General features: G+C 33.9%; 1 protein-coding gene across 7 annotated transcripts in view; it reads left to right on the forward strand.

The window, feature by feature from the left end:
* Positions 1-22,883, forward strand: part of ZNF521 (zinc finger protein 521) — a 272,397-nt gene that overhangs the window by 123,850 nt on the left and 125,664 nt on the right. For all 7 annotated transcript variants that reach the window (XM_054694125.1, XM_054694127.1, XM_054694126.1 and 4 more), the window contains one exon: positions 22,467-22,551. In XM_054694125.1, the coding sequence (XP_054550100.1) occupies positions 22,467-22,551 (85 nt within the window). The remainder of the gene's footprint in view (positions 1-22,466; positions 22,552-22,883) is intronic.

Raw genomic sequence — 22,883 nt, forward strand, 5'->3', positions numbered from 1 at the left:
TTAATTGATCTTCTTAGTCTCTTCTTTTTCTCCACATCAATTCAGCTGGTCATGAAGCCATCATGATATCCATGATCTGTCTCTCTCTCTCTCTCACCTACCTTCCTTTCCATTTCCTCACCAATTTTTTTTTTTAAAGATTTATTTATTTATTTATACAAGCACAGGGCACAGTCAGAAGCTCAGAAGGGTGAGAGAATCCCAGAGCCAGAGCAGGGAGCAGAACAGACAGACTGGCGAAGTGCACTGCTGAAGGGTGCAGCGAGCGTGGCAGGAGAGGTCTGCGCGCCATGTGGGACCCTCGCCGGTGGCGGGGATCGAACCAGCACTGCAGATTCTGCGGCAGCTTCGCAGCCCAGTGCTCAACTGCTGCGCCACCGGGGAGGCCCCATTTCCTCACCAAATTTTAAGTTCAATTTCTGATGATCTTTCACTAAAATTACCATAGTAGCCTCCTAATTATTCCTTATATCTTTAGTGTTATCACTTTCAAATCCATCTATTGAGATAGATTGCCAGAAAAATCTTTCTGAAACAGATCTTTTAAAATTGTCATAATTTATTTATTTATTTATTTCCTCCATCCTCTTTCTTACCTGTGAACACCCAACAGCTTATAGAAGGGCTAGGTAAATATTAGTTGAATAAATGAACACAGTGTAAGTACTTCAAAATAATATTTGAAGGTATATCTGGTAAATAATACATAAGGATATAGGTCAGGCTACCCAAAAGTACTTAGATGCTTTCAAATTAGGTTTTATCAAAAAATATTCAAGTAAAGTAAAAGGTTCCAGTTTCTAATAGTTTGAAAACCATCTTCAATATGAAAGTAAAGCATCTTAACATCAACATTATTTATCATGGTTCTTGTACTGAAAATGGAAATGTACACAGTGACAATCAAAACCAACTCAAGTTCCAGAGTTCTGTATTGTATAATAAAAATTTCCATAAAGGTTTAAAAAAGAAACTTTAATGTTTTTATATTTCAAATTTTTAATACTAAGTTTTGCAAAGTTAAAAGAACAAAGTGAGTTGAGCTCCCTTTAAATAAACATTTTTAAATTAAGAAGAAATTTGTATGACCAAATAAATCTGTAAGATTCAAAATATTCTTGAAATAGACTGAGTTGCTTTGCCAAGCTCAATCTGCTTTCAGATTTATTGTTGTTGTGTTCAATATTTGTTTGGCAACTACAATGTACTAGAATAGGGAATTAATGACCCCTGGCATAAATATCAGGGTGTGGAACAGGAAGTAGCTGCCTCATACTCACTCTTTGTCCCTAGTCCCATGCTTACATACTATTGATCATTGACCTAGACATTGAAATTGCTGCCATTACTGTTTTTAGATTTTCTTCCTTTCTTACTTCTAGCTCTGGATTTTTTACTGATGCTTTCCATATGGTTACAATGTCTTTTTAGAACATATGATATTCAAAATAGATTTTTTTTAATACAACTGTGAATCTTGAATTGCTTATAATGTCCTTTGAGTACTATGCCAAAAGAGTTTGGGATCATCCTATGTTGTGGTAGAATTCTATCCAGGAGGAACATTTCACATTTTGGCTAAAATTGTGTTGAGGTAGAGATTAGTGTATAAATGTGTGTGTGTGTATGTGTATATATATGTGTGTGTGTGTGTCTATATGTGTGTGTGTGTATACACATTCAAGATGACTTTGAGTAATGAGCAAAAATATAAAACTACATTCTAGATCCATTATGGTATTGTTCACCTTACCACATAATATAGATGCAGTTTTCTATTCAATGTACTATGTATTCCTAGAAAATTAACAGCCTCACTGTGAGAATCTTGCCAAGAGCTTAAGAAAAGCCTAAATAGCTGGTTTCCATAAAATGTGCATTTTCTAAAGGTTTGATTCTTAATCTTTCTTTCCCCTCACCCTCATATTTCCTATTACCTAATTATTATCTCACACAAATAACTAAAATATCAAATTTCAATTTTCAAATTCTCTGTTCAGTCCCAGTCTTAGATTTTCAGCTATGCTTTTGACATTACCAGTTGAATATTCTGCTACCCTTTAATCAAATCGTAATTTTTTCCTATAGTTTTCATCAGTTTCCCATCTTTTTCCTTAAACTTTGTTTTTGTCTTCCCAATGCCTTTATCCTTTGGGGCACTTACTCTGTAGGTGCTGTGTTTTCTCTTCTATTTCCTTCTGCTTCCTCCCTCCAGGCCAAGTCTTGACATTGTAAACTAGTCTCTACTCACTCTCTTTCTATTATAAAGCAAATCTCAGCAAATTTATAAGTTTAGGATCACACAAATCACATTCTCTGACTATAATGCAAATGCATCATAAATTTAAAAATATAATTTTAAATGACATGCATTTTAAAATTAAATTAAAATCACATGTGTACCAAAGAGGGTATAAAAATAGAAATTAACAATACTTACAACTGATTACAAAAATTGATGAAATAGAAAGCAGATAACAAGGAGGTCAAAAATGGATAAAGTAGTTTTTTAAAAAACAAAAAAGCAATGTACAGATTTTTGGTGAGATTAATCAAACTAAAATCAATGTTAATAACAAAAAGGTGTCATAATTTAGTATGTTTGGAAGTTAAATTTATTGTAGGAGAATGCAACACAAAACAGAATGACTGAAATAAAAATGAATGCAAGCATTCTTTTGTGTGTGAAAGAATGAAGAGCAACAAGAACTCTCTTACCTTAGTAGTAGAAGTATAATTTTGTATATTATGAAAAACTATTGGGTAGTATATACTAAAGGTAAATGTGAGCCTATTTTGTGATCCACTAATTCTACTCCGAACTCTGTATTCAGGAGAAATGAGTGCCTGTGTTTACAAGTTATAAACAAGACTATTAATAGTAGCTTTTGCATATAAACTTGAAGCTGGGACCAATCAAAATGTTTGTTAAAATAGAATAAATAGAAACATTCATATAATGTTATGAATTCACTCCATTCATACAATGAAGTACTACCCAGCAATAAAGAAGAACAAACTTCTGCTTTACAGCAACCAGGATAACTCAAATACATAAAGTTGAAAAAATGAAACACAAGACATATTACTACCTGACTCCATTCATATCAAGTTAAAAATAGGCAAAACTAATTGTGATGATTAGACTCAGAATAGTAACCTCTGAGATAATGTCAACTGAGAAGTGCAAAAGTTATCCTCTGGGTGCTAGAATGCCCCATATCTTGATTATGTAGTAGTTTCTTCACCGGTGTGTGCATGTGTATGTGTGTGTGTGTGTGTCTGTGTGTGTGTGTCTTTATAAAGCAATCTTTATAAAGCCATAAAGTTAAAACTATGACAGTAATTTAATTTAATTGAAAATGTAATTTTTCAATTAGAATTTTATAAACAAATACCAAGCTACACAGACTAAAATACATAAGGTTAAAAAAAAGTTAGAGAATATTATGAATAAGTTTATATTAATAGCTGGATCATTTTAATCATGTGGAATCAGTCTTAGAATAGTATGTTACCAAAACTGGCTGAAGAAAAAAAGAGAAAAGTAGAATGATTCCATACACATTTAAAAAATTTAATAAATTGTTGAAGCCTTCCCACAAGCAAAATACCAAAACATACACATAATTCCAATGCGTTGCCAGAAAAACATAAAAAGAAGGAGCACTCCAATTCATTTAATGAATTCAGTATAATCCTGATTATCAAAACCAGATAAAGATAGTAAAAGAAAAATTTAGAGCAATTTTATTCCTGATTTTACATATAAAAATATTTAAACAAAATATTAACAAATTGAAGTGTGGTCAAAAAGATTTTATAGCTTTTAATAAAATGGTTTTGTCACAAGAATGCAAGGCAGATTCAATCTTAGGAAATCAATTAATTAAATTTACCACAGTAAAAGTTTAAAATGCATCTTTATCTCAAGACTTGCAGCAAAAATAAATTCAACATAATTTCATGATTAAGAAAGAATCCTTACCCTAATAAAGACAATTTAAATATCTTCAGCAAACATCAGAGTAAGTGGGGAAATTTTAATGCAATTATTTTATAATAAAAACCCTAAAAAGGTCTGCTGGGTGATCTAACCCACCATATAAGATAAAATAAAAATAAATTTAAGTATGAAAAATAAATAACATTAAAATTGAAATGAAGCAAAGTGTTATATGGAGTTCATGTCTCTATATAAAACAACACTCAAAGAATCTAAAGACAAATTATTATAGTAGCTGAAATGTTACAGTGTTGTTGGGCACCAAATCAACTTGTATATGTCTATTGCATTTCTATTCACCAGCAAAATTGTTAGAAAATATAAGTTTAAAAATAATCCATTTAGGGCCTTACCAGTGGTGCAGCAGGTTGAGCACCATGCTATGAAGCTGTCTGCAGCCTCTGAAGTGCGGGTTCAATTTCCCGCTGGCCAGGGAGCAACCCACATGGCAAGGCAGACCTCTCCTGCCTCGACCACTGCTCCCCTTGGCAGTGTCTTCTGTCGGTCTGTCTGTTCTGCAACCTGCTCTGTCTCTGGTGAATTATCTCACCCTCCGGTGCCTCTGGCCTATACCCCAGTAATTGTATAAATAAATAAATCTTAAAAAAAAGATTGTAAAAAAAATCCCATTTATAATAGGCACCAAAAATTAAGTACTGAAAAATAAATTTTATAAATGTGTTAAACACTTATGGAGAAAGCAAAATATTATTGGAAGATGTTAAAGAAGATCCAAATAAATGACTTCCTAGAACTTGTTAAGGGATGGAAATAATCAACATTGTAAAGTTGTTAGTTATCTCTGGCTTTATCTATAGAGGCATAGCTATTATGAAAATTTCAAGGGATTTTAAAATACATTTTTAAATTTCTTGTATTTGATTAGCAGATTAGTTAACAGAAGGACATATATGGATTCTTTGTTGTGACCTTAACATAATATATACACTAGTCAGTTTTCAGAGTTGAACCCCTGAAACATAATTCAGTGTTACTATAATAAAAAAATGTTTATTGAAGACTGAATGATCAGGGATAAATAGCAACGATAATCTTGTTTTTTTTTTTAAAGATTTATTTATTTATTTATTTATACAAGCACTGGGTACAGTCAGAAGCGCGGGAGGGTGAGAGAATTCACCAGAGCCAGAGCGGGGAGAAGAACAGGCAGAAGGACCGAAGTACACTGCTGAGGGGAGCAGCGGGCGGCAGGAGAGGTCTGCGCGCCATGTGGGACCCTCCTCCGGTGGCCGGGGAGCAGCCGGGGATTGAACCAGCGCCGCAGAGGCTACGGGCAGCTTCGCAACCCAGCGCTCAACCGCTGCGCCACCAGGGGAAGCCCGATAATCTTATTTTTTTTAAAGGGTTTATTTCTTTTTTTTTTTTTTGACTCCTATGCTTTATTATGCATACAGAACTGGGGTGTAGCCAGAGTTGTGAGGGAGGTGAGAGGATTCCCCAGAGACAGAGTTGGGAAGCAGAACAGGCAGGTCTACTAAAATACACTGCTGAGGGGAGCAGTGGGCTAGACAGGAGAGGTCTGCTGTGCCATGTGGGTCAGCTCCCTGGCCTGCTGGGGATCAAGTGCTGCAGTGGCTGGCTATAGCTTGATAATGCTGTTTCTAACCCCTGCGCCACCAGGGAGGCCCCAATAAAGATAATCTTGAAGGAAAAGAAAAAGAACAAGCAGGAGATTATTTGTCCTAGTATCTAGTCAATTTATAATGAATCTATAGTAACTGGAATGATGTGTTACTAGTTCACAAAACAAAATAGCTTTTGCATATAAACATCAAGCTGGAAACCCACCAAAAACAGTACCATATATAAATGATATAAAAAAATAACATAGATCTATCTCTCCATATCTGCCAGAAAATGTAGTGAGTAATCCAATCGTTATCCATATGGAAAAAATAAATATGAAATTGAATTTCTACTCACATGTATAAAACATGTGTAAAATAAAGATAAATAAATCTTTCAGAAAAAAATCTAGAAAATATTTTTGCGACATTCAGTTAGGGAACAATTTTTCAAATATGACCTAGAGTGTTTAAATCAAAAGTGATTGATAAGCTATAGGCATTAAAAATTATAGCATTTTACCAAAATTCCTTTGTTTACCAAAAGTTACCATCAAGCAAGGGAACAAAAATAAAAGCTATATAACATTTCTATAACAGATGTAGCTGAAAAAAGTATTCATTTCCTAAAAATGTTAAGAAACAGCTATAAATCATTAAGGAAACATAAATCACCAAATAAGGAAATGGGAAATTGACATGAACAGGCATGTCACAAACAGGAAATGTGATCAGTAAATATATGGAAATACATATTAGTAACATGGGAAATGTAATTTTAGACAGAGAATAATGGATTGCCTGAGAAGACCATAAAGAAAGCTGAATTGGGCACAAAGGTTCTTGTTTAATAGTCGCTCCTTATATATTACTTGTGCTATAAATACTCCATGAGAATTTAATATTTAATGTAAAAAGCAAAAATGATCAAAACCATAAGTATACAATCAATATCTCGTCATGAAAAGACAACAGATATAAAACTAACACAATTAATACAAAAAAAAAGTTTTGAAAATTGCAAAGAAATGTGAGCCTGAAACCTGGTTTTTCACTGTTATAAGTACGCTTGCCGTCTTATAGGGGTATTAAGGTCAATGTTAGTATCTCAGAGAGACGTTTTCCACTGTGTAATTTGCAAGTGCAATGCACACACATCACAGTGAAGGTGGTACATGTCTTACACTTTGGGAAATGTTAGCCTGTAACATTAATTTTTACTTTATTTTTTTGCATTTTTTTTGTGCTGGTTTGAGAATGATGCAGAAACAAAGTAGGAGGCCCAGAGATACTCAGGTTCAGGTTAGATATAAGATTCTAATCAAATACTGACTGAGAGTTCAGGTTCTTGGGTGGAGGTTGATACCAGACAAGGTGAATGCTCTCACATCTGCTCCTGCTCCCAGGATCTCTGACGCATGAGTGTGTAGGACACATGTTTATACTTCCAGGAAGAGCCAGAAGGATTCTCAAGACATGAATACAAGCAAATGCCCTGCCCCCATCCCTCACCCAGCACCCTTTGCTCCAGCCATCCTGGCCCCTTGCTTGTTCTTAAGCAGGCCAGGTGTGCTCCTGCCTCAGGACTTTTATTTTAGCAATTCTTTTCAGTTTGCTTTTCACACAAGTATCTGCAAAGCTAACTCCTGCCCTGTTATTATTATTTACTGTCGCCCCTGAACTACTTTGGCACTTCTAGAAGTACTTTTATTATGCTGCATATTCCATTCTATTTTGTTTCGTATATATTGTTACATATCACTTTTTTCTTAGCAAAATATAAACCCTCAAGGGGCTATACTGAGGAGAAAGATGTATATTCAAATAACTACACTTGGGCAATGCCCATCCTCTTTACAAACCTGAGAATGTAAGGCTTATCCAGAGCAGAAAATTAATACATCTGCTATTTTAAAATGAAGTAGAAAATAAGAAATAGAAAGTAGTCTTCATATTTCTCCAAAGAGTTCCTTACACATCATAGGTTCTTAGTAAACATTTGTAAATAATTGAAACCTGGTGATTAAAAGAGGTGGAGAAGAAACAAAAGGGAAATATTTCTCAGAGTATTAGTAATACAATTTCTTAGAACCATACCAGTAGAACATAAGACTCCTTATAAGTATGCAATGCACTATGGAATTCACATCAGAAAGAGGTTGAGTAGTAGGTGAAATCCTGTAAAAATTCCAATTTCAAGGCAAAAAAAATATTTTGTTGAATTAAACATCGCATGACATAAGTAAGTCTTCTACTAAGTCTGAAAATGTATCATTACACAGAGATTGCCACTATGGGCATCGGGGTGAATTAAAGCACATGCAGCATCACATAGTAGAAGAAAAATGGTACTTAGCTAAATAAATAAATAAAAGTTTTATAACAATTGACAGGACCATCTGTGATCTTAACTAGTTTTCCCTAAACTTCAGTTTCTCCATTGCTAAAATGGTCATAATTTTTATTGTGCTGGCTTTGTAGGGTTATTGTGCATAACAAGTGACATATGTATAAATGAAAGTCCTTGGAAAACATGACACCCTCTACAATGTTGTATATGGTACAATAATTATGTAATACCAATATATAAGTCTACATATATCCTTCTATATTTGTACACATTCATATAATTTGTATACATGCTGTTTTTCAATTAATTTATTATAGTCTAAATTCATCTAGTGCTAGGACTATGGATGTTATGGCCAAAATGCATCTAAATAAGTCATTATTCTTCCACAGAGTTGATGGAAGAGAAAAGCATAATTAAATGTTAATCTAGTAGAAACAATGAAAACCAAGGGACAAAGAGAATATAAATGCCAGAAATATAAAATATTTCTTTATTTGCTTAAAGGTCAGAGATAGTGTCAAGCAACAATGAATATAAGAGGTAGAAAAATATGTAAATAGAGGAGTGTATAGATGGAAAACGAATAAGGAATAGAAAGATGCTGAACAGTATTATTGGATTGAAATACATCATAATGAATAGGGAACAAAAAATATCTTGGGAAAATAACATTAAAGAAAATTTAGAAATTATAAATGAAGGACAGTAGGTGAATACCAAATAAGACTTTTTTCTCCTAAACTTAAGAAACTAGTGTGTAGTTTGAAAAGTCAGTTAATTTTTGAGGTCTGTTTTTTGTTTACCTAAACCCATTGACAATGTTCTTTATGGATCAAATATATTTATATTATGAAGGTAAAAAAGTGGAATTTTTGCTTGGTTTTCTGGAACAGGATTTGTAATTTAGATGCCTAACTTCTGATTTATTTTTTAAATAGTAATTACAGTTTCAAATTTACTAATAAGTAAATGATTCGAAGATATTTCAAAGCAAAGACACGAGATGACTTGGAAATCAGACTGGCATCATAAGCCTAACATGACAAAGTCTGATGTTAACATGTTTATCTTAAGATAATTCTATGAGTTATCTTGGGAATTTTAAATTTATATGTTTGGCTTATAGCAGGGAAGCAAAAATCAACCATAATAAAAAACTTTTGATAAAGAAATGCCTAGAAATATAGAATTGAGTTTTGAATAGTGACTGCCAGTTTAATAAAGATTTTTTTTTTTTAAGTAAGAAGAGGAACAGAAGAAAGGAAAGAAGGGAAGGGGTTGGAGGTAGGACTAAATGAACAAAGAAGATAGTTTAAAAACTGGCAAAAAGCCTTCTCAGCTTAATATCGCTAACAGCTAGGACTGGAAAATTGAAATGGTATTATGGAAGATAAGTTCTTATAGCAGTGTAATTGGGTTTGGATTAACATATTTTGTGATACCAAATTTAAATTGTTCCAAAACAGTCATGTTGTTCTATGTAGATTACTTTGTACCTACTTCATTCATTCAACAGCTATAAGTTTCAAACCCATGATAGACATTGTGCACACACACTGGGCACTCAAAGGCAACCAGAAAGATAATGTTTCATATATCTCTATAGAGACTTAAAACTTTAAAAAGCCAATGTACTCTCAAATAGCGAACCATAGTCACATAAAGATCTGAGGAGTTGTCTGAATTAGAAGTAGGAATACTCTCAAATGTCTAATAAGGATTTTCAACAGTGAAATTCTGAAATGCCTTCCAACAAAATAATAGATCTGTCATCTGGACTTTGAAAAAACATCTAATAGAGTTACAGTGCTTGCTTTGCCCAGATTTTATAAAAAATGTTGGATTTGACATTATCTTATTCTTAGTACTTTCCCCCTCGTATTCTGTACTCAAGGAGTAGAAGTCTGGTTTGAAAGGGTCCTATATCTTCTTAGGTTATCTTCTTCAGCAATTGTATGTGAAAAATATATAGCTTTATAAAATATTATCAATAAAGATTATGCAGAGGTTTTTCACATTTTTGTTTGAAGTTTTCTGGGATAACATAAAGGGAATTAGAAGAAATTACCTGGTTATATGATACAGAGACTAGGTATTAGGTGCCAGCACCTGGTTCCCTCCAATAAATTTCTTGGAAAACACTGATTGTTAGGTATACTTATAAACAGTCCAAATCAACTCATTTCTGCAACATTTCTTCACAAGTGCTCCCTCTCAGGCAATATTCTGGGCCTTGGAACTGAAGGAAGAAATGACATTGTTCCTTAAATGACAGGAGACCTTAGGATATAATGTGAACAGATACTTCAATATAATTCAGTAAATGTGATGCTAAAAGTATTATTTAGTATTAGAATTAATAACGGGAGGTGGTGTTTCAGAAGTGATAGATTGTGTGGCCTACTACTGTTTTAAGACTAGCGATTCTCCGGCCTCCTCAGTGGTGCAGAGGTTGAGCACTAGGTTGCGAAGTTGCCCACAGCCTCTGGCAGCACCGGTTCGATCCCCGACAGCACCGGTTCGATCCCCGACCTCTGGGCGAGGGTCCCACATGGCGCGCAGACCTCTCCTGCCGCTCACTGCACCCCTCAGCAGTGTACTTCAGTCCTTCTGACTGTTCTGCTCCCCGCTCTGGCTCTGGTGAATTCTCTCACCCTCCCGCGCTTCTGACTGTACCCAGTGCTTGTATAAATAAATAAATAAATGTTTTAAAAAAAATAAAGGCTAGTGCTTCTCATCTAGAAGTTTCAACAACAGAGGACTAATGTGTCCATAGTTGGCAATTCCCTTTTGTAAATGTGCACCTAACCATATAAATGTGGGCGCATTCGTGGTGGATCAGAGTTCCAGGCTTGCTGTGTCACTTTTGGTGACTCATGGGCCAGGAAGCTTCATCTCCCTGAAGCTCACTTATTGACTATGATTAGGAAATTGAAATAGGTGAATTTATTTGTCCCTTTCAATTCTAGAACTCTGTGATACTCTATTTATAAAGTTTGTGCTAGTACCTTTGAACATAAAAAATATGGGTGAATTTTGTTCTTTTATTTTTAAACATATTTTTGGGTGATGAATGGGGAAAGAATTTTAAAAATTCGAATAATTTAAGTTAAATCAAGGGCTTCCAAGCACCCTACCACTGGTGCAGTTAAGTACATTGTCACTGCACAGCATGTTTTATAATAGGAAAAATCAAGAAAACACACCTTTAGCCTAAAAAACTTAGTGTAGGAGAGTACAAACAAGAATAATAAACACCCACAGCTTTGTGTGGGTGTAATTGCTAACAAGCTTTATGGAGCAGGTGGGGTTTTAGAAACAATTTGGAAGCGAAGAGAAGGGTGGTCTGACACGCCTCAGTAAAAGCAGCTCAGGTGGAAGGGATGGATAAGACAAGACAAAACCCAAAATGAAAATAGGGAGAAAGAGAGAAGCAAAATCAAAAATGGCTAGGAGTAAGGACATGCGGTAAGATATCTCAATGGAGGTAGGAATGATACAGACAAGGTAGTTTAGCTTCATGCAATTGAGTGCCCAAAATAAGAGGAGTACGTTCTGAAGATAAGACATGAAACTGCCAGGATATGAACTATTCCTTTGACAGAGAATGGCTGGAAGGATAGATTCTATGATATAATCAAAGGAAGATAGTTGTGCTCCACAGAAGTAGAAAACAAAGTGGGAGGAACAAAAGATTTTACTTCACAATGAACAGACATGAATCATTCACGTTTATTTATCATGTGTAAATAACTATGTACCACAATGGATATAAGATAGGTATGACAGAGAGTCCTCTCCTTGAAATTTGAGAGCTTATAGTCATTTGGGAAATAAAATCACTTTTATTGAAATAATTCTGATACAAGATGTAGTGAGCTCTAAGAAAATCAAAAAGATACTTTTATGAATTATTAGATAAAATTGCTCTCTGTGGTATCCTTTTGATATTTATAATAAATCTCTAGTAAATGGTACCAGTGCTCATAAAGAGAAAATAAAGCTATCAACATTCTCAACTTGCTTTTAGGGTTTTATATATATAAATATATATATACTTATATATACATATATATGTAAATATACACACACATATATATGAGAAAATATTTTATATATATGAGAAAAATTTTTTAAAGATTTATTTTCATTTCTACAAGAACTGGGGTATAGGCCAGAGGCACGGGAGGGTGAGAGAATTCACCAGAGACAGAGCAAGGAGTAGAACAGGCAGATGACCCAAAGCACTGCTGAGGGGAGCACTGGTCGAGACAGGAGAGGTCTGCCACGCCATGTGGGTATCTCCCTGGCCGGCCAGGAATCGAACCGGTGCTGCAGAGGCTGTGGACAGCTTAAAAGGGCTGCGCTCAACCTGCTGCACCACTGGGGAGGCCCGAGAAAATATTTCTTAATGGATTCTAAAATTTTTCTCTCCCCCACAATTTCTTTTGGTTTACGGTGGGATTGTTAATTAAATCACCAACCTTCAGGATTGGATCTGCCCAGGCACCTGATTCAATTTAATGGCATTGCAGCATGCCCAGTGTCCCTTGTCCTTCATCGCCGCAGCTACATATCCCCAATATCTACCAATCACAGCCCCTCATTTTGACAATAGTGAGACAGAGGGTAAATTTGGAATTTCTAAAGTGAAAACAGTCAGTGTATGGTTGGAATAATTGATGTGCAAGATAGGCCCTAATTTGAGGCCATAGCAAAATATTGATTTTCTTCCAAAAATTTTGAATTTATAAAAGACATTATTTAAACTCCTATTGCCCCACTCCCAGTCCTTTGCTTTCTTGAATGATGTGATGTGAAACAGTCAGTATAGGAAGTTAATAGGAACCTCTATGAGTCACAAATCCCCTCAAACTAGGAACTAACAAAATAATACAGCTGTGAGTAATAGAAGCAAATTCTCTGTCCTAACTCAAAAAGAATTAGTGCATGCTCTGGTGATTTTTTAAACCTTTATTATAGCATCAATATAGTTTGTGTTTTTCAGTATCTTCCAATTCAATGAATTCTGGTGCTGTGTAAGGTGAAAAAGAGGTTTGCAGGCAGAAATAAACAAGCCCTAGCTTAGCTATTGTAAATAGTGCTGCTATAAACATAGGGGTGCAGGTGTCCTTTTGAATTAATGTTTCTGTGTCCTTTGGGGAAATACCTAGGAGTGGAATTGCTGGATCATATGGAAGCTCCATCTCTAGCAGAGTGAGGATCTCCACACAGCTCTCCATAGTGGTTGGATCAGTTTGCACTCCCACCAGCAGTGCAGGAGAGTTCCCGTTTCTCCATATCCTCGCCAACATTTGTTGTTGCTAGTTTTTTTAATATGTGCCATTCTCACTGGTGTAAGATTGTACCTCATTGTAGTTTTGATTTGCATTTCCCTGATTATAAGTGATACTGAACATTTTTTCATATGCCTTTTGGCCATTTCAAGAAGATGTGGTACATATACACAATGAAATATTACTCAGCAATCAATAAAGATAAAACCATGCAATTTGCAGCAACCTGAATGGAGCTGGAAGGGGTCATGCTGAGCGAAATAAGCTAGAAATAAAAAGAAAAAAAAAAAAAAAAAAAACGGATGGTCTCACTCATAGCAGGAATTTAGAAAACCTAAATAAGAGAACAGGAAAAAGACTAATTATAATAAAGTAAAAATCAAAATCCACAAGCAACTATAAACCAGAGACATACTATGGTGGGGGGGAGTAAGATGAAACCAAAGGGGGCGGGGTGGGAATTGTATGGGGACTATAACCAAGATGAAAATGCATACATTGTGTGAAAATGAAAAATGATGTAAAAAATAAATAAAATTTAATAAATTTTATTTATAAAATTTATTTATAAATTAAATAAATTTATAAAATTTAATAATAAAATAATAATAAAAAATTTTAAAAATGAAATAGACAAGTCTTAGAATGAAGATAATGAATGTGAGATACCTCATTGGATTGTCCATTGGACAGTCAGTACACAAAATTTAGATGTCCCAGTTTATTGACAACTCTGTAGGAAATTTAATTCAGGAAGATTTGCCGTGGCATAGAATGAAACAGCAACTGAACCCTTAACACTCAATGAGATCATATAGATAAAGATATCTTACTTGGAATACCTCAGTGGCCTATGTTGTAAAGGACATAGGCTAGGTTCCTTGGAAGAAACTTCAAAATATGAATCAGAAGAGATCAGAGGTGTGGAGATGAATAAGTAGACCTCATAAAGGATCTCTTTCCATGGAAAACTTGGATTCAAATTCAGTTTTTAATATTAGGCATTAAGTTCAAGTACATAGAAAGGCAAATTTTGAGGGAAATTTCTTAGAAGATAATTTTAAATGTAAAAAAAATAAAGATTCTTTATGAACTTTAAAAGTAAATTCTTTCCACAAGTTATATTTGCTTTAACTCATAGAAATTACTACATCTTTGACACTGACTTTTGTTTCTTAATAGATATGAGTAAGATTTTCTTGCAGACTCAATCCTGGTTTTTGAATATTGATGATACCTTTGAAAATAAAATAATTTAATACAATTTATCTATTATCCACAGGGAGTACAAAAATAAAAAATGGTTTGCCTTTTTTTACCCTTTGACTTCAAACTTATCAGCTTAAATTTACATCTTCATGGAGTTTTGAATTTTATTTGAAAAAAATCAATATGCTTAAATATTTTTCTTTCTTCTCTGGTACCCTATGGACCTGTGTAGTATTTGTCTAAAATTAAAAGAAATAATTGGAACTTAGTCATTCAAAACAAAAAAAAAAAATCCAGTTCTTTCTTACTAGATTTGTGTTTCCTATTTTTTTCTGTCTGCTCAGTTGACCAGAGCAATTTTCTTAACAGTGTTATGTTTCAGATTGCCTTCTTATTCCACCAAATACCCCAGCAGCCTGTGAGACCTTACTTGTCATGTATTAGGCCCTTTGTAATTTCATTTTGAACTCAAAGTAATTATTCCCAATTTAGACCTCAGATCTTTTCACTCCCAGGGAGTATTTCCTGACTCTTCTAGATGATGTTAATCTGTCCCTATTTGGTATTTTAACTGTCTTCTCTTTGATATATACTGGTACATGGTCTTGAATTGCTTTGCCATGTTATTTATACAACATATTTATAACAGTTTAATGTTTGTGTATGTTCTTTCCTCCATTTTATTTTAAGTCTTTGAGTTTAGGGGTTACATTTAATATCTCTTGGTTATTCAGCTCTTGGCACGTGCCAAAAACTGTGTAAAGTGCTATATAGTCTTTAATGTCAGGACATTGAACACATCTGGAAGACAAAAGTGTCTTCCTTTTAATCACCACAAGAACTATGCAATAGAAAATCAATAGTAACATTTTTCAATGAGTTCTTTCACAAGCTTTTAGTTATTAGTAGCTCTCATTTTATTTCATCCATTTTCCCCTTTCTGTTCAGTGACTTATTTTCACACAAAGTCAGAATTACCTGGAAAATGACCAAACTAATATTAGTAAAACGTCTGAAGTACTGAATTAAGTATTTGTGGAAAGCTATACATTTTCACTCATGTACAATACTCATTCCTTGCCAACAAATTATTGCTAAGGTGCTACTGATCTTAAATATATGTCTCATTTGTAAATAATATATTCATTCCTGGAATGGGAGCGTATACTGCCATCGTCCTTAAAACAGCTTTTTATCCTAGCTAAGCTGAGAAATCTTTTTACACACTCTATCTTCTTTTTCTTCCCAACCTATTTCCCACTTGTGATATTACTTATGCCATTATTTTTTAAAACTTTTTAAATAAATGTTTATCCCTCATTAAGTGTTATAAAATCTAAATAAGTGGATTCTAGTTTAAAGTAATTTTAGTATAGTTTCAAAGTCCATGTAAAAGGGTAAGAACTAGCCTTTAACAAGCATCTTTGTTGTGCCAGACATTTCATATGGTATTCCATTCTATCCCCATAATAATCTGCCAATAGAATAATAGAGGTATTTACTATTTAATGTGGGCATGCTACATGGTAGGCATGATGCTAAGCACTTTTATATAGTTCTCACTTCTCACATCAACTTTAAGTTGTAAATTTTATTATTTTTAATTTACAGGGAAGACCCTTAACACTCAGGACCATTAAATGATTGTCACACAGAGAAATGATGAAGCCACCAAGTAATAACTAATTGCAGAAAGAGGTTCCTTAAGGTTGCTTTCCTACTAAAACTGCTGGGTGTGCTGCAAACATACAGCAGTGATAGACAAAATATAAAGATAGAAAACTGGATGGACCTAGCAAATTCAAAACAGTTCTCCAAATTTGAGATCCAGAAACCAAATTTAAAAACCAGTAATTATCAGGGCTGAAGCCACAGGTCAGGACTCTATTCCAGGACTGACAAGTAACAACTAGGGTTTAATCCCCAGGGGACCAACCTCTACTTAAGACAGGGCCTGGAGAGTAACTTCATTGATCAAAGACAAGAGACTATAAAAATAACTCTGTTGTTGATTAGTACTTGGTACTAGGACTTTTCAACTGGAGGCTTATAGGGATAGGAAGAAAAAAATACAGTTTTGTAATTCAAAATGAATTAGTCATATGCCAGTTCTGTGATTCAATTTATAAAGTCCCCTATATCCCTGCAGGAGAGCAAATACACAGAAAATGCCCCTGAGAAACCCAGAGCAAATTTGGAACACTGGCAGGGATAGGGGCCTAGGGTGGGATAGAAGCAAAGTCAAAACTACTAGAAAGGGAGGGCATAGAAAAATATCTTCCACTAAAAAATATCTTCCAAGTGGGCTTCAAACCAGGATTCCAAAATATGTGAATGAACGTAATGCTAGTAAAGCAATAACAACAAAAACAAGTAAAACCCAGCTGCTCTGAGACCAGAATTCTTCTCCAGACAAAGTCAACTCTGTGGAACAATCTTGACATTGAAATAAATATTAGGAAACTCAGGAATATAAATGAAGGTGTGATTTCCACTAAAATGAGTGAAAAAATCATGGAGCACGTTAGAGTAAAAAATAAAACAAGAGAGCTTGTATTTAAAATCAGAAATGTTTGAAATGAAAAATAGTCATTGAAATAAATGCTTTGGGAGATGGGATAAATTCTAAACTGAACACCAATGAAGAGAGAACCAATGGTTTGTAAGAAAACAGAAAATCACCAAGACCAGAATATAGAGGACAAATTGATTTTTAAAATATGCATAAAAATGCACTATATTACTAAGAAACATTGAAAGGCTACAATCTATGTCTAATAGGAGTTTCAGTACAGTGAATGGAGAGAATGAGAGATTTGTAAAACTGAAGAAATGATGACTGAGAATTTTCAGAACTGGAGACATACATGAGCTCTTAGACTGAAATTGTTCTTCCACTACTGAACAGGGCAAGTAAATATACATTGAAAAACTTGGAAATAAAACTGCTAGGCACTGAGAGCAAAGAGAAAATGTTGCAAGCGACTAGAGAACTTTGGGGAGCCAGTTCTGCCCTATGGGTCTTGGTCACAGGTCTGGGACCAGGAGTCTAAGATGAATTTAAGTAGAAACTACTCCTTCACTGTCACTAGCTATGCCCATACCATCCCTGGCGTCATAAGGACCAACATGCCACACTATTCTAAGGAGAGCTGCCTTTCAAAATGCACCTGAAATGCCATAGTAAATTTACCTGAGAAGTATGAGGGTATAAATAGTTAAAACCCAGTGGGTGGGATGTAGGGTTAAAGACAAGCTTTGGCTTTGGTATTCACAACCTGCATGACTTGGAACAAGCCACTTAATCTATAAATGAAGAAAATAATCCCTCCTTTATCTACTCTAACAGTTTTGTTGCATGTAAATTTTGTTGCATGTGAGTTCTTTAGAGACTTAAAACATCATACAGTTGTACAAAATCATTTACTGTAGAAATTGATGTGAGCTAGGGTTCTTTACCTCTCAAGAGTTTATACATTTAGCTTGTAAACAAACCAGCCCCACCCACAAAAAATATGAAGTTATTCACGAAGATAATTACAACAACTTGGCTAAAATTATTTTGGGGCATAATTGGAGTATAAAAATGAAGAGAAGGGATGGAGTTAATCAAGTCAGATTTATTGTTTTAAGAAACTATATCTCATGAATTATCCATTTATTCTAATTTTTATTATGACAATATTCAAGTATGCACCCAGATTTAATTTAATAATTGTTAACATTTAGCCATTTTGACTCTACCTATAGATGACTCCATGTATTTTTTCTGGATCTTTTGATAGTAAACTACAAACTTCATCCCATTTTATTCCTAAATATTCAGTGTGCTTCTCCTAAGAAAAAGGATGATTACTCAAGTAATAACAGTACTGTTATCCTATCTTGGAAAGTTAATATTAATTCCTTAGTATCATGTAGTTACCAGCTGATACTGAGATTTTCCCAATTTCCTTGAAAATCTTTTTATAGCTCTATCAGATCCACAATTGCATTGGACATATACTACATAACTAAAAGTTAAATCCTTTTAGTCTCTTTCATCTGAAAACAATCTCACCACTATTTTCGCCCTCTAACATTGACTTTTTGAAGATAATAGCTCAAGAATATTCTTAATTTGCACTGAGGAATATTGCGGATTTGTGTAACTTTTTTCTCACAGTAATGCAAATTTCTGTATCCCTTCATTTCCTGAAGACTGGACTGTTGAGTATAAAAGTATGATCTGGAATACAATTTCAGATATACATTTTAGGTAAGGATACTATATTGTCATGTCGTGTTCCTCATATTACATCACATTGAGAGAGACAACGTGTAGGTTGTGCCATTGTTAAAAATAATAAATGAAATTGTCTGGTTGCAACAATTACCAGCAGATAAATCCACTGTAAAGAAATCCACTTCTCTTTGCAGTTACCAAAGGATGAAAATTGAGTATCTCAGTCTCTCTATCCTTTCTTTTAAGTTTGTGCATCTTTTAATGAGTATACTGGACCATTTTATTTGACATTAAATAATGGTTTATATCTAATTTTGTCATTTATGCTCAGTCTTCAATAAAAATTTCTCCCACCACCCCATCAAATAGACATGCACTATACTTTCCCCTAACAAAAACAAGGTGCCTTCTGCCTTTAGTTACCAAATTTCAGAAAAAAGATTCATATAATAGTCACTTCCCATGGTGGCAACTGAGGTTTGTTTTTTCTTCTTCTCTGTTTTTGAAGATTACTGTGGACTGATTGATTTTTTTTTTTTTTGTACTCAGTGTTTTGTTTTAAAAAAATCAAAGCAATTACAACTACAAAGTGTAATTTTTTTTTTTAATTTGGTAAGTCTAAATGTGAAGCCTCAGTCTTAATGGAATATAGATTGAATGGAGGGGGGTGGAGTTAATCAGAATAATGTTTTTTTAAAGTATACATTATTAAAGATCTAATCATTTTTTTTTAATATGAGATGCTCTTTTCTGAAAGTCTCTGAGTACCTTAACCAGAGTATAACTGAAAACAAGAATGTCAAAAAGGCACATTCAAATTGTTCTCAAAATCAATCAAAAATAATGAGGTGCTGGGAAAAAGTTGTATCCTTGATAATTACATCTATCAGTATCAGAAAACAAAAGAGAACAATCAGGAAATGACAACCCCACTCCCAAGTAGCACATTAAAAAAGGCTAATGAAAAAAGTCTCTTTTAAGAATTGTACTAAATTAGCATTTCAAGTAAATTGACAACTTAAGCGTTGATAAAGGCTAATCTGGGGCCCAAACAATGGAAGTTCTGTTTCTACTTTTATCTGCTTTTAAAAGAAATGATCTCACTTGACTTTTCTTGTTGTCTTCTATCTAAATGGAGGTAATTGTCCTAAGGGAGGTGACAGTCTTATTTTCTGCTAGGGTCCAGACACCCTAGAACGATGTGCTTAACTTGGGGTTCTACTTATTAAAATGTTGTCTTAGAAGAATGATACCATGTTTCATACATGGTATCCTTATTTTCTGACCGCAAAGGGACTACTGACAGGGGCTCAACCTGTGCCTTTGACTTCAGAGCCTAGAATTGGGTCCAATGGGCCAGAGTAGCAGCAAAGCAGATTTGGGTCTAGAATTAGGAAGAATTACTACTTAAACTCAACCATAGAGAGATGGAAATGAATTGACCTGCAAGGGAATGAAATCCCCAAAGCCAGCACTGTGCAGAAGTTATAATTACTTTATACTTAAAAAATGGTGTATGGGTGGGTCTCTCAAACATTTTGCTAAGCATCTCTAATTGTAGTGAGGAATGCCTTAAAATTTAAAAATGTCATGTAAAATTACTTTTTCAGAAAACTTGGGCATAAAATTGAATTTTACACCTATTTTTAAAAAAGAAAACCTTAACACATCCCAATTTGCATGCCATTACTTTGCATTTGGGAAATGCAAGATATGTGGTGTGGTGCGATAGTTAAACTACATACATTTTCACGGTATGCTATTTTTGATCACATTAAATTCTTATTTCATCTAGTCTGATATATAGGAGCTTACAGATAAGATTATGGCTTTATTAATTAAGGGTAGAAAGTAACATTTTAGACACTGTTCTAAGTAAAATTTGTATTTGAATTATCAATAGTGACAAAAACATTTTCATTTAGTGATAAAAGAACACTTAATACACCGTAGATCTTCAAATTTGTCAGATCATTTGAAGGTAGGAGTAAGTGCTGGTATTTTATTATTTTGGCTTGTCGGGTGATTTTATTCTTTATTATTAGACCAGGAGAAAAAAAAAAAAAACCCTAGTATATTCCACCAACATATTCATCAGTCATCATTTTTTGAGACAGTTTTCGACATATTGTATGTTTTACTGTGCTAACAAGAGAAAAGACTAGCCATTAAGTTTATGTTTCTTTGTTTTTCAGCAAGGTCACATATCAGGAATAATGCTAGAAGTATGCTAATAAACAATATATAATGTAGGTCATCTGGGAGTAAGAAATATTTTCTAACTAGTTCTAAAGGGAAATATTGTTAAAAAAGGGATAGATGTTATTTACGCAACACATGTTGCTCTATATGTCACTATCAAAAGCATCTTGTAAACAGCTCAGTACAGTAAATCTTCCTTGGTGATTGTCAGGGTTTTTCAAGTCCGTGTTAGATTTAGATTCAACACACTCAATTCACAATATGCCTAATGTACAAAGCCTGCTAGATTATTTAGACTCTTCCACTGGAAATATGCCTGCACTTCTGTGTTTTATAGGGAATACTATCCTCTATTGCAGAAGCAAATATTATGTTAAGTGATAATAATTAAGAAAATTTTACATCAGTCGTGTTTATAATTCCAATCTGTAATGAAATGACTAAATTGTGTGCTTAACTTTGATTTTTTGAGTTCTGTAAAATTAATTGTAATTTACAGATTGCTGTTTGCTATTGTGAGCACGGGTAAAACAATTTTCTGTCTGTGGATAAAGTGACAATTCTCTAAAAATGCCTTAACAAAATGTCATTAATGTGATTTTATAAATATCATTTTCTCATGTTTGGGAGATTTTCAAAGTGGATTATTTCCTAATGGCTTATTTTGTTTTCCAAGATGGTTTTTAATTATAAATATTAACTTTCATTAAAATGGAATTTATGTTAACTGTGTCCTAGAAAATATAACCAATATTTTATTACTGACTCTATTATGTACTGATCCATATTTTGAGGGGGGCACAATAATAGATGTGAAACCAAGAAGGCTGCTTTTATCAGTGAGCCTAGCATTTAGAGTCCATGGAGATTTGAGATTTTTTTTTTTGTCTTCCCAGCTCTAGGGCACTGTGACATCAGGCAAACCTTCCTACTTCACTAGGCCTTCGTTTCTTTATTTATGATGCAGGAATCATAATAAATCCAGCTCTTTTCACTTCCCAGCATATAGTATAAAATGATAAAATGGTGTTGAATGTTCATTATGATATGATTTCTTTATATGAAAAATACACATTTAAATGCTGGTACTTAACTTCTGAAACAGCATATAAATTTCAGACTTCAGCTAAAAATTATAATCTCCTGATCTTTTAGTTGGATTCCACGGATCTTAACTTACTGTCCATTTTATTTAGGAATATCTAGAAGCTACACTACACTTGCTTTGGTTAGAATGAAGCAATATGTTACAGATTTTGTTTTTTAATATTGACTTCTATTTTAGAGTTTAAGAATCCTTAAAAATAGTTTATGCCATAATCATGTGTTTTAAATTTTTGTAATTATTTGCAACTAAAAGTATAGTGTTGGGAAAAAAAAAAGTATAGTGTTGGGAGCAAGCCACAAGGTCTTCGGACAGACTCTCCTGGACTTTGCCCAAGCAACCAACACAGTAGCTTAGTTAGCAACAGATGTAGACCAGCATCTCAAAAATTAAAACAATTGCTGTAAGTAGGTTTGGGATTTTTAAAGAAAACAATGAAAAGTGCATGTGACTAAGTAATTCTGTTTATACTTGTTTTCTCAGAAGAAGACCTATCAGTGCATCAAGTGTCAGATGGTTTTCTACAATGAATGGGATATTCAGGTTCATGTTGCAAATCACATGATTGGTGAGTGACACTCTAAACCTTGTTACAGATAGATTTTTTCTCATACTTGTGTACAGCAATGCCTATATAATTAAACAGAGTTAAAGATGAATTAATTGTTCAACCATCAATGATTTACCTAGGCATGATTGATTATTTTTTAGTCCCTATTATTAAGCCTGATAAGGCATTAGCACATTTTATTTTCTGCAAGGGCTAGTTTAGACTTCTGTAGAGGATTATATATCTACTGCCAGTCAAAACACAGGTGATTAACAAATTAAACTTCTAATCATTTTTGCATTATTGAAAACTAACAGGAATGGTTAATGAACTGGATGTTAGCTTTCCAT

Source organism: Talpa occidentalis, unplaced genomic scaffold (assembly GCF_014898055.3).
Source record: "Talpa occidentalis isolate TD23 unplaced genomic scaffold, MPIMG_talOcc4v2.1 talOcc4.13, whole genome shotgun sequence".
Taxonomy (NCBI): Eukaryota; Metazoa; Chordata; class Mammalia; order Eulipotyphla; family Talpidae; genus Talpa; species Talpa occidentalis.